General features: G+C 38.7%; 1 protein-coding gene across 3 annotated transcripts in view; it reads right to left on the bottom strand.

Moving 5' to 3' along the window:
• Positions 1 to 11778: 11778 nt before the first annotated feature.
• rnf207.L (ring finger protein 207 L homeolog) overlaps positions 11779 to 13798 on the bottom strand; it is a 65377-nt gene continuing 63357 nt past the window's right edge. For all 3 annotated transcript variants that reach the window (XM_041569416.1, XM_041569414.1, XM_041569415.1), the window contains one exon: positions 11779 to 12492. In XM_041569416.1, coding sequence (XP_041425350.1) covers positions 12330 to 12492 — 163 coding nt within the window. In that variant the 3' untranslated portion in view covers positions 11779 to 12329. The remainder of the gene's footprint in view (positions 12493 to 13798) is intronic.

Raw genomic sequence — 13798 nt, 5'->3', positions numbered from 1 at the left:
TACGGATGACACGGACAATGCAAACTTGAATGGTGGGCACTTAAACCATAGCGCTCGTTGCTTTTGTGCTTAGCCCGGCTGTATGGGACATGGAGAGGCTGCAAAAAGCACTGTTCCTACTGATATCTGTGCTACAGAACTCCATGTTTAGCGCCCACAGTGTGAAATATCAGCATTGCTAATGGCCACTTGTCAGGGTAACCGCAAAGTATTTCCTATTCAAGAAGAAAGGTATTTAGTATTAGAATAATTGTGATATGAATCAAGGGATAAATATACATATATATATATATATATATATATATATATATATATATATATATATATATATATATATATATATATATATATATATATATATATATATATATATATATATATATATATATATATATATATATATATATATATATATATATATATATAGATGATATACATATAAACATATATTTTGTGTGTTAGAACCATGTATATCTTCTCCAGCATTATCAGTATTGTTACTGTACAGCCCCTGGGCTTTGAAAATCATTTTATTAGGGAATCTGGGGCAAAAGTTTACATGTTTAGACAATAACAATTTATGATTCAGTTTGTAGCACTACAGGTCTGTGCATCTCCTGAGGTGTAGGAGGAGGAGGAGGGATCTTGTTTGGCAACCCTATAATAATGCATAATCCCATTGTAATAGAATTGACCTGTAGATATTTTATGCAATTTCCTGCATTAATTGAGCTGTAGGGGGTGCAGGGAATTATAGTGCAGGAACACCTGGAATTCTGATGGCTCCGCATAGTCCAACTGTTTAAACTGAATATGTCTAATTGATACCTCATGTATTATTTTGTGTCTTTACCCCTTATGCTGTAGTTTTTGGCTGCGTTCTCTAATGTGGCCGATTGCCTATATACTAACTTTGGTACTAGCAGGTATGTAAGTGGGTGAGTATTAACATCATGCTTGCTAAAAGCATTTCACTTCCACAGAGAAATGTGTCTGTATGTGTGAATAGAAATATATTATGGGGTGCTATGGGAAATTGCTATTTATAAGTTATTTTTGTGTGTGTGTGTGTGTGTATGTATATATATATATATATATATATATATATATATATATATATATATATATATATATATATATATATATATATATATATATATATATATATATATATATATATATATATAGTAAATATACAGGCGTATGTTCTGCACAGAGAGCCTTATTTATCAGCATAAATACTAAATTGCTGGGCAAACATGACATCTGTAGACTGCTAAACAGAGCACCCTCAGTGACCCAATGATCATGTGGAATTGAGACTTCGCTAACCGAGCAAGAACCTTTAATTTAAAGGGGACCCGTCACCCAAAAAAAATTCTTCCGAATCCTATTTTATTGTGTTAGTCAAGCAAAATGAACTTTAATTATACTATATAAATAATTTGAATCTTGTTTCCTTCAGTCTGGGAATTCATGATTAAAGCAAGCAGGCAGGAGCCATTTTGTGGACACTGTTATTAAGACAAGCCTTGTATCATCTCAGAATCTTGTTTGTGCACCAGAATGGGGGACCTGATGTCCATCCCCATGCACTGGTTATACAATGGTGAAGAGAACAGGGGAATGTGTGGAGAGCAGTGACATCTAGTAAGTGCTGAAAGAAAAGTCAAAGTAATTGTCTGCCCCGCCTCCATGCCTAAGGCATAGAGGAGGGGCAGCCAATATTTGATTGACAGCTGAGATTTTTAAATTAGTTTACAAAAGCTATGAATGCTTTAATAAAAAAAATAATAATTTGGATTTCATGTTTAATTTGAAAATGACTTTTATTATACAGCTTTTTATGTCTGGGTGACAGGTCCCCTTTAAGGATCTTCCATCTATGGGTGTGTCCTTGTTAACAAGAATAGTCAGAAAATGGGCAGCTTATGGAGGTCATATAGCAGCAGAGGAGCTTCAGTTACAGGTAAAAAAATATTCTTGTTAAAGGCAGCAGTGGCTGTACATCAAATGTTTCCAGCATTGACTCTTACTAAGCATTACACATTTATTTGAGGCAAATTTAAAAACATTTTCTTTGAATAATTGATTACTTTAGTACATTAGTCAGGCCTATAGTTACTGCTACATTTAATTAGAAGATGAAAAAAGGCAGGGTAAGGGGGTACAGAGACCAAAGACTTCATATATTGAATTACTTTCTAGGGGAATTGTAGGTGTTATTGTCTCTGTGTATCTGGGAACTTTGTATGCAGCTTTAAATGTGCTCAAAGGAATTATTCAGTATAAAAAAAACTGGGTAAAGAGGCTGTGCACAATAAAAAAAAAATTCAATATAGTTAGGCAAAAATATAATGTATAAAGGCTGGAGTGACTGGATGTCTGGCATAACAGCCAGCTCTCTTGGTTTCCACTCATTACCAGGCAGTAACCAATCAGTGACTTGAGTGGGGGTCATATGGGTCATAACTGTTTGCTTTCCCTCAATATGTCCACCTAAGCTAGCTGATATCTGGTTAACCGATTGTTTGCCCTAGGGGCAATTGATATCAGACAATTTTCTGCCAGATGTTAGTCAGGTGGATCTATCGGAGGGCCCCATGCACGGGCTCAGTCTGAAGGGCCTGACTCGGCAGCTTAAATCTGGCCAGGGTGTTGGGAGCAATTGGAGTAATGGCATCTGCTGCTTAAGAATTGAAACGGAGTGCAGTAAATGAGAATGAACACAATTGCTTCACTCGTGCACAGGTTATCTACACTTAGAACAGGAAAAACTAGTTGCGTAACTATTCAAACCTAAAGAGGATAGTCTACTAGGAAACTAAACATTCATAATACATGTACACAAACCCCTTTTACAGAGGCAGAATCACCTTTTTGAAGCAATAACTATGGGTTATTTAGACTAAATACCATCCAAGTTTGCACCATAAGAGCTTGTTCAGATCACCTTTTGCTCCAGTGAATGAGATCCGGCTGCACACATCCATACAGGAGTCTCATTTTTTTGACTACTAAAGTTGGATGCAAGGTCAGCATCTGTGTGATTCTGTTATGGATTTCTTACCAAGTCCTGTAGAACAGTCTACCCTTGCATTGAATGTCTACTGAAGTCGATGAATGCGACGTCAAGAACGAGCTGTAGTAGAAAACTGATCTGAATGAAGCCTCAGATGGTGCAATTTGTAGCTAAAGCGATTTGGATTTGTACAGCCATTGTCCTCAGGTTTTCTATTTGAATCATGTCTGTTTTGAGGAGAACTGATGCTTAAAGCAGAATCCAGAATACTTGGCCTCTTCTGTTATTGTGTTCCTATATGATGCATAGCCCAGTGACTCTAAAGTGGTTCCTTAAATGCGAATAACTCAATCAATAAGATGCATTCTGTATTCTGGAATGCGTCCTTTGCATTTAAGGAACCATGTTGGTCACTTTAGGATTGCAGTAGAAGCAGGTAAATGAATAGTCGTCTTCTGTGCATTTTTATCTTCTGGACTTTAGTAGGACTTGAGCTTATGTGGCTACTTGCTTTTATAAAATGCCTCGTTATTTGCTAGGGAAATACTGTGCAAGTGTTCATTTCTATGATCTGCATTTCTTCTTTGATATCATGACCCCATTTGATCATTGGGGGGGTCTCTGTTTTGCACTTTTAATTAAAGACAAGTCCGTTTTTGTAACATGGAATAGAAATGATCACGTCATGTTTTTGGAGACAATCAAATCCTAAAAAAGTTTATAAAGTACTAATTGAGGTTTAAACCTATTTCCCATCGGAAAACACATTAGGGACTATGTAATATAGAGACTGGCACTAAATACAGATTGGATTGGTCATTAGTTTTACAGTGAAGCATTATTTTCACAGTATCATGCCACACAACTTGTGCGTGATTTACCAGTGTGGACAAGCTGCGGCACCAGTTCATTTGTGTTTGTAATAATATCATTCTGGCACAACAATGGAAGCATGGTTAGCATGAGATTCACAAGGTGCAAGTGAGTTGCGGGCAGTGGTGTAACTACAGAGGAAGCAGACCCTGCGGCTGCAGGGGGGCCCAGGAATTATAGGGGCCCCATGAGGCCCTAATTAATATATAATATCAATAAATATTGGTAAAACAGGTCAACCTCTAGACATTTTGGGGGACTGAAAAATAATTTGCTGTGGGGCCCAGTATTATTTAGTTACACGACTGGTTGTGGGTGTAGGTGTCGCATGCTAAGGAGAGCCCTTGATGTAGCACTGGCAGTAAAAAAAAATTTAAAAAATTGTTTCTACATAATGAAATAAAACCACCAAGACACTTTACTTGCGCTCCTCTTCAGAAATGGCGACACGGCAACGATCCATCGTGCTTTGCTCAATTTCTCCTCCCTGCCTTCTATAAGAGATAGCCAGGGAGGAGAAATCAAGCGCCCTGTCGCCATTTCTGAAGAGGAGCACAATCGGAGAATGGGTAAGTTGTATTTTTAAGAAAGGTGTTAAAGGAACAGTAACATCAAAAAATGACAGTGTTTAAAGTAATACAAATGTAATGCAGTGTTTCCCTGCACTGGTAAAACTGATGTTTGCTTCAGGAACACTACTATTGTTTATATAAATAAGCTGCTATGGGGGCAGCTATTCAAAGGAGAAAAGAATCAGGTTACACAGCAGATAAGCTCTGTAGATCTGTTATCCACTATTTAACCTGTACCATATAGCCTTTTTTCAATTTCAACTACTGACTTCACTTGAGTGATGCTGATTTCCCTGGCTGTCTGGTGGTAGGATCCCCTCAATTACAGGATGAGCCACAACATAGAGAAGGGGCTGGAGAGAGAGCGATGGACTTGAAATGTAAAAAGACCTTAAAAAGCACTGGGTGTCTGGATATGATATGGAATAGAGTTGCATTCAAACTGTTGAAGGATCAAACATATCAGTGGTGTCCAGAACAATTCTAATTTCTTTTTTTCATGTAAATACATTTTGTTTTGTCCTTGAATTGAAAGAATAAATGCTGTTAAAAAATGTTTGTAATAAGACATAATGTGTCGGCCATGGGAAAGCTCTTGCAGCAGGGTATCCCAGTCATATGAATAGTTGCAGCCGTTCTCATTTTGTACATCCAGCACAATTTTGACTTACAGTTAATCAAGTATTGGCTTGTCTGTCATTTGCAAAAAAAATCCAGAATTATGTGTAAAATAAATTATTTTAATTTATTTTTCTAACCAAGCAAAAAGTGTTTGTTTTCCTTTTTTGGGGGGTTGTGGCAAAGCAAGTTGAATCAATCATTTTGTCATAGCTTGTTGTGAAGAAGCGCCAACCAGGTATTTATAATAAAGTCTTGCAAGACTGGTTTCATCCTGCCTTTATTTGTTGGTATATAACACTGATGTAGAGTTTTAGACTCCTTCCTAAAGGATAGAATGCTTAAAAGGAGTGAGAAAATCTCAATTCTGAGCATCTAACGCCAAGTTTGTAAGTTGGACTGTTGCTCAGCCAGACTTTGTGCAGCTTTTGGCGACATCCAACGTAACATATTCAGTGCTTCCCTAGTGGAAATAAAATAACCTTACTTTCTAGTATCAAGGTAAAATACCTTCTTGCCATTCATATTCCTTTTCCCCTTCATTAAAAACGTGCATGCTGTTCCTGGACCTACTCGACACCTTCCAACAGATGCATTTTTGTCACTCCGTGTGCTTCAGTTGTAAGAGGGATCAAGACTACTAAACATGTTCTTCTGTTCTGTTGCACTAAGGCAGGAGTACCCATACTTTACTAATACAAGGTCTACTTTTAGTGATGTCCCATTATGATCTACATCCGTAAAAGCATTTTTAGGATTCTGTTCCATGGAAAATATTACTTAAATATTGATTTATGGGAAAATGTATATTATATTTAACAAACAACTATTTCTTATGTAACCTTAAAGGAGAAGGAAAGCTACGGAGGCATTTTATTGCCAATAGATTAGCTGCAATAGTGCAAGCTAGAATGCCATATTTACTCTGTAGAATGTTTTACCATACCTGAGTAAACAGCTTTAGAAACTCTGTTTGTTTAGGATAGGAGCTGCAGTATTAATGTGGTGTGACATCACTTCCTGCCTGAGTCTCTCCCTGCTCTGGGCTCAGATTACAGTAGAGAAGGGAGGGGGGGGGGAAGAGGAGCAAACTGAGCATGCTCTTGCCCAGGGCAATGAGGTTTAAGCTGAAGGCAGGAAGTCTGATACAGGAGCCCATGTGTACACAATAGAAGGAAAGAAACGCAGTGTTTCTTTTGACAGGGGACTCAGAGCAGCATTACTTTGAGGGTTTACTGGTATATTTAGATGGACCTTTCTGATAAGGCTTACTTAGTCTTAATCTTTCCTTCTCCTTTAACATAATAAATATCTGAATGAAAAGCATGAAACAGGAGGGTGAATAAGACAAACTGTTTGTTGACAGTGTCTTGAGATCTACTGATCACCAGCTAAAGGTCTACTGCCAGATCCCGATCTATCTTTTGGGCACCCATGCACTAAGGCATGAAACAGTCCATTGCTTGGTAAGGCCAACCTTCACTATTAAGCTTACAGTTATAATAAAACATTTCCATAACAGTCATCCTGTCGTACTTTTAGAGGCACATTTATCAAAGGTCGAATTTGAATTTGTGTGTTTTTTTAACTCTAATTCGAATATACTCAAAATTCGATTGGGGGGTTATATATAATGTCTAAAACTCAAATAAATATTACCGACCTGAAAACTGAGTTTTTTCCGAAAAATGTCAGGAAGGCAGCTTAAAAACCGCTTTAAAATGGTCACTGGACCTCTCCCGTTGACTTATAAATGAACTCGGCACTTAGGGCAGAGACACACGATCAGGGGAGATAAATCGCCTCTTCTTCGGTGCGATTAATCTCCCTGAACTGCCCCTCCCGCCCGCTAGAATTTAAATCGCCTAGTGAGACAACTTCATGCGACTTCGGAAAACAAAGTGCACCGATTTCCATCCTGCCAGCGATTTACATCCTTTCCTGATCCTTCACATTGCAGTGGGTGAATCACATGAAGATCAGGAAGTGACATCTGTTAAAATAAAAATCACTTCCTGCCCCTAGGGCACCCTCTGATCTTTTTCTGTTGTTAAGAAGCTCACCAGTTCCAGTGGAAATTGGCCCAACCCACTGATGCTACAAAGATGTGTGTTTTATGTGTGTGCCAGTGATGGGCCTAGAGCTGCATTGGGGGCAATCTTGAGTCTCAATACCTTCTTATGCCTGGGGCACATGCACAGTAAATCACTGCCACCCTCCCAGACTGTTTGTATGGGGGTCGGAAAGGACAGCAGAATTTTACACTGCATTGTCTGGGTGCACAATGCTCTTTTAGAGTTTTCAAGAAGAAACATAAGGGGCAATTCGAAAATGGGTTCTGTCACAGTAAGTAATATTCTGCCCCAAGGTTCTATGCTGTCCTGACTGGTACCCAACATACGGCTCTTCTTTCTTCCAGCAGGAGTTCAAGCTTCAGGTGGAACAGAACTTCTCCTGTTTGTGTGTGCCTATATTTAGGACTGCAAGTTTCTTATAGGAGATGCTATGAGAGGGGGGAGGGGTTCTAGGAGAGATAAAGTAGCCAGGAATGAGTGTGCGGCTTATGGCAACCAAGCAGAATAAACAAGTAAGGCTATGTAAAGATTACCCGGATCAGATGGCTGGCTTTTCTTCTTTGCAGCAATTTACAGCATTTATGGATTGGATTAAATCATTTTAGGACAAATCCATGACTCAAATTGTGAATAAAGTCACTGAAAACCATGAGTCTCCCGAGTTCCAGCTCTCCTTATGCCTCTGATTGTATGACTTGAATGATTCTCAAGATTCTGACATGGGAGTTACGGCTCCATAAACTCAAGATTAAAGCTAAAACTTAATACAAATTGGATATTGTCTCAAAATATCACTCTACATATTAAAAGTTATAAAAGAGATAAAACAGCCCATTAGTGCACATTGCAATGTCCCAGTTCTGGAAAAGAAAATAATGTTAAATATAATACAGGTTTTTGAGAGTGATACTGACAATAATACCCAATAGGTCATGTAGATAATCGGAACTTGGGAGTATCACGAGTAAAGAAGCACTGGAGCAATAATTACACCTCCCAGCGCTCTGACCAGCCTTAAAGGGGTTGTTCACCTTTAAATACATTTTTAGTACGATGTAGAGAGTGATATTCTGAGACAATTTGCAACTGGTTTTCAATTATTTGTGGTTTTTGAGTTATTTCGCTTTTTATTCAGCAGCTCTCCAGGTTGCAATTTCAGAAATGTGGTTGCTAGGGTCCAGATTACCCTAGCAACCATGCATTGCTATAAATAAGAGACTGGAATATGAATAGGAGAGGCCCGAATAAAAAGATGAGTAATAAAAAGTAGTAATAACAATAAATGTATAGCCTTACAGAGCATGTGTTTTTATATGGGGTCAGTGACACCTATTTCGAAAGCTTTAAAGAGAAAAGGGCAAATAATTAAAAAAAAAATAGCAAATGAAGATCAATTGTAAAGTTGCTTAGAATTGGCCACTCTATAACATACGAAAAGTTAACTGAAAAGTTTTTTTTTAAGTTTTGTGGAAATCCTAATCAATTGTGGAGCTGTGGAGTTCTCCTGTGGTCAACCTTCTTTTTACTCTTTGTGGTAACCAGGTCCCAAGGTTACAAATAGAAGGTGCTGATATTTTTCCAGTTTATATTTAGCATACTACATTTTATGTGATCCCTCCCCCAGCACCTGACAGTTTCCCACTTATATATAAAAATAATAACCGTGTCTAATGCAGGCTGATTTACCCTTGAGCCGGCCTCAAAAAATGGCACCCAACTCTTCCAGATGGTCAAGGTTGATACAATAGTTTATTGTGACTTTGCATTTCGAATAATAAATTCAACAACACTTAAATATACAATAAATAACTGCCCAGCCTACACGTGTATGTATGTATGTATATATATATATATATATATATATATATATATATATATATATATATATATATATATATATATATATAACAAACAAGGAAAAGTTGTGCTCACCACTATTTTTTAAAACCATTAGGCGGGGGTGCAATGAGGGTGTGACCACAAAATACATATAGACAAATACAAGATTCCTCTGCACTCAACCCATTATCAATATATTTAAGACAGCGACATTTTGTGCATACTGCTACTGAAAAATGCCTTACCCTTTAAACAACACAGGGATTAAAAATTAGTGGTGAGCACAACTTTCCCTTGTTTGTTATAGTTATACAGGAGCAGTGACCAGCTCCATGTTGTAGCTCCCACCCTTCCCAGCTATAGTCAGGTGATCCCACTGGTGTCTAATAAAAGGGCAGCCAAGTTTGGGAGTTTTACTTTGAAAGCAGCAAGTAAGTTGCAGGTAAAACTTAGTCCCTTTGTAAAATGTATAATGAAGCAATAGAATTGTTAATGAATCAGATAAAATTGAGCATAGGACTGGCCAGATATGGGATGACTTTGACGTAGTTGGCCAGCTTAAATATATTGCAATATATGGACAAACAATCCCTGTGTTGTTTAAAGGGTAAGGCATTTTTTAGTAGCAGTATGCACAAAATGTCGCTGTCTTAAATATATTGATAATGGGTTGAGTGCAGAGGACCTCTTGTAGTTGACTATATCTATCTATCTATCTATCTATCTATCTATCTATCTATCTGTCTATCTGTATATGTGTGTGTTTAGATATATGATAGATAAGACAGAAAAAACATATTGTGTACAATACTCACTAAACCAAATTGGTTATAGGCACGTCAACAATCTGATTCAAGTTAGACTCTGCAGATCTCCATCTTGTATTTAATTTAAATTCAATTTAATTTTAATACAAGATAATTTTACTACTTTACTCCCCTATTTCCCTGTTTTTTTACACCAATCCTGGTTTTTAGTGATGTCATGTCCATTTGCTGTGACATCACTGCTGGTTTTATGATGGCCAGCAGCTATCAGGTAAGATTGGTTAGTAGGTCCAAGCTGGTAAAAATGCAAGTTACGTTCAGGTTCCTTAAGCTGGACCTGTGCAGCAATCTGCTGTTGTTACTTCCACCATGAGGGGTGGGCGTGTCCCTGCCAGAAGCACAGTAGGACAGCCAATCACTGCCGTGCAGTCACACACGCAAAGACAGGCTTCAGTTCCCTATGAGGTCAGCCTAGCTGCTGATTGGTTCCTGTCCTGCAGTGCAGTGAGCTGAGTGCCACTGGCTCCCCTGTACAGCCAGAAATTCAGTGAGCAGGAAGTGGAACAGATGGGCGGAAATAGTAGGGTTTTTGCAGAAATTTTCAATAAAGTATCCAAAAACACAACTTTTTCAAGCACATTCCTTCTATATCTACAAGAATAAAATGCACTGGTACACTCGTTTTTTGTTTTTTTTTACATAAAACGTCTCCTTTAAAGGAGTCCATGTCAGTGTAGAAATGCTGAGATCCAAACTTGAGGGAAAAAATGGAAGTCAACAACGCCCATTTTGCTATAATTAGGTTGGCTCCTTTGAATGTAACGGATCTTGTTTTTTTCAAAAATACACCTGACGACCCCAGATATCCATCAGCTACTACACAATGAGATTAGTAAAAGCCTTTGTTGCTGGAACTAGTAGTTCAGTTGGTGGGCCGCAGGGTGACGTACCTTTATGGTTCTAAGGGGCAGATTTACTAAAGGGCGAATCGTGACCAGCGACCGCTTTGCAACCAGCGCAATACTTCACCAGGCGTAAATGTGCTCAGACTACGCCTATTCACTAAATTTCGCTAGCATTACTTTGGCAGTGCGAACATTTGATAGTGAAGATGCGCTAGCATTCATTTCTGCCTAGAGAAACTTCGCTAGGGCTCTTGCGCTCAGGTCAATGTGCATAGGGTGGGAAATTTAAATTTGTATGGACGTCTTTATGTTAAGGGGCAGATTTACCTAGGGTCAAATATCGAGGGTTAATTAACCCTCGATATTCGATTGCCGAATTAAAATCCTTCAACTTCGAATATCGAAGTTGAAGGATTTAGCGCTATTCCTACGATCGAACGAATAATCGTTTGATCGAATGATTAAATCCTTCGAAACGAACAGTTCGAAGGATTTTAATCCATCGATCGAAGGATATTCCTTTGATCAGAAAATTGTTAGGAAGCCTGTGGGGACCTTCCCCATTGGCTAACATTGGCCTCGGTAGGTTTTAGGTGGCGAACTAGGGGGTCGAAGAATTTTTTAAAGAGACAGTACTTCGACTATCGAATGGTTGAATAGTTGAACGATTTTTAGTTCGAATCGTTCGAATCTAAGTCGAAGGTAGAAGTAGCCTATTAGATGGTCGAAGTAGCCAAAAAAAACACTCGAAATTCGAAGTTTTTTTCCTCTACTCCTTCACTCGAGCTAAGTAAATGGGCCCCCAAATGTTGGTGCATATACTTACAAACTTCACTTTTTAAAACACATGTCCAGGGAACCTTAATAAAGACAATAGAGTTATTCTAATGCCCTACACATGAGCCCACTGTAAAATTAATGTTCCATATGTTTGCAAATGTATGGGGAAAACCGGTTACCCAAAAAATTTTTAAGTTAGGTCTTTTGCAGGCAATCAGGCTGAAAAAAGGAAAAGTCGCCAGCGTTTTTTGGACTATGATGCATTTTCAGCCCACAGAATATAATGTACTGTAAGTGACAGAAGATCTGGCTATTTTATAGCACTTCGACTGGTCTGAGGTGGCAAAAGCAACTGTGGCGAAATAGGTAATGTTCAGTAAAATCTGCACTTTAGTGAATTTGCGGAGTAACGACCGTTCGCCAGAGTCATCTGGTGATGGAGTGGAAATGACCGCTAACGCCAGTCTCTTTCGCTAGCGAATAAGCGCCTGCGCCCCTTAGTAAATCAGCAATGTCCCTGAGGGCGGTAACGCTAGTGAATTGTCGCTAGCGTTAGCCACTTCGCCCTTTAGTAAATCTGCCCCTAAAAGTGTTTTTTAAGTACCCACTATGTCATTACCATCAGTATATAAGGCTTTCCTTCTATTCCCTAAAGGCACAGCAGACATGGGCAACTAGTGACCCTTCAGCTTTCAGCTGGGAACTGTAGGTCAATATCTGGAGCTGCTAAATGTATGTTTATTTGTAAAGGAATATTTTTGGCATCATTTGTGCTCTATTTGTGTGTAGCAGCCACTGTTAATTCATCCAAATGTTTATCTGTTATCTAAGAGCAAGTCTGTTGGTTCTAGATTATCCTATAATTTTCTCTTTCCCTTTTAAGTACTTAGACCTTTTCGATTTGTCGCGTTTTGTTTCAGTCTATAGTATTCTTTGCTCTTCGCCAAAAGGTCTTCATTTAGAACATTTAGGCTTCGATTATCGACTTTTGGTTCCAGGGTTTTGTCATAGTTTTCCTCAGAGCAAGCTGTCGGGTCATTCCTGCGCCAAGAGACAAGGGAATCGGCATTTTATAACGTCTAGAAGAATCTTACGTGTTTGCCACACCTCTATGATTATATCAATATCAATCTAACAATCAGCATGTCAATCTGTAATATTCTCGCAAATAAATGTACAGGTATGGGACCTGTTATCCAGACCTGTGGCTACAGGCAGGTAGCACAGACTCCTATTGCTAGAACACTATGGGGCAGATTTATGAAAGTTTGTAGAACGTTCATTTTTCCGAACTGGTACTTTTTACTTAATCCACAATTAATAATAGAACTAGAATATATCTAGTGTAAAAACCATAAAATTAGGGATGCACCGAATCCAGGATTCGGTTCGAATCCTTCTGCCCAGCCGAACCGAATCCGAACCCTAATTTGCATATGCAAATTAGGGACAGGGAGGGAAATCAGGTGACTTTTTGTCAGAAAACAAGGAAGTAAAAAATGTTTTCCCCCTTCCCACCCCTAATTTGCATATGCAAATTAGGGTTCGGATTCGGTTCGGTATTCGGCCGAACCTTTCACAAAGGATTCGGTGGTTCGGCCGAATCCAAAATAGTGGATTCGGTGCATCCCTACATAAAATCTACAAATACAAAAGTACGGCAAGAAACAGCTGTCGAGATCATGTTGAAGTCAATGGATGAGCAAGAGGTTTTAGAGTCTTTTGGAGATCAAAGCATTCATTGTCGTACAAATTTTTTGTTCATTCACAAAAACTTTGGATTAACAAAGTTTTCCGACAGCTATTACGTGGTAAGTAAGTATTTTTGTACTTTTTTTATTCAGATCTTTTAGTACAGGGGTGTCCAAACTTTTTGCAACGAGGGCCAGATTTGGTGAGTTGAAAATGTGTGGGGGCATGATGTTTGAACCATTAACATCATTTAACTCGTTTAAACAAGGAATCACATAGCCGTAGCAGTAATATTTGGGCACATTAGTGAGATGATCTGATACTACTGCTGCCTGTGTGCTGAAGGTGTTAGCAATAGACAAGTACTGGCACATAGTGATGCGCCACTTCACATACTTCTTTACTTTACTGTACAGGCACGTCCGTACGTCTATTGACACCTTCAGCCCTAAAGAAGTATGTGAAGTGGCGCATCACTATGTGCTAGTACGTGACTATTACTAACACCTTCAGCACACAGGCAGCAGTAGTATCAGATCATCTCACTAATGTGCCCAAATATTACTGCTGCGGCTACGCAATTCCTGAGTGCACTATGCTGGTGGGCCACATTATTATTCATTTCATGACAGAGGCTGCGGCCGGTATAAATTTG

This window comes from Xenopus laevis, chromosome 7L (genome assembly GCF_017654675.1).
Source record: "Xenopus laevis strain J_2021 chromosome 7L, Xenopus_laevis_v10.1, whole genome shotgun sequence".
NCBI lineage: Eukaryota > Metazoa > Chordata > Amphibia > Anura > Pipidae > Xenopus > Xenopus laevis.
This window is presented reverse-complemented; position numbering and strand designations above follow the sequence as displayed.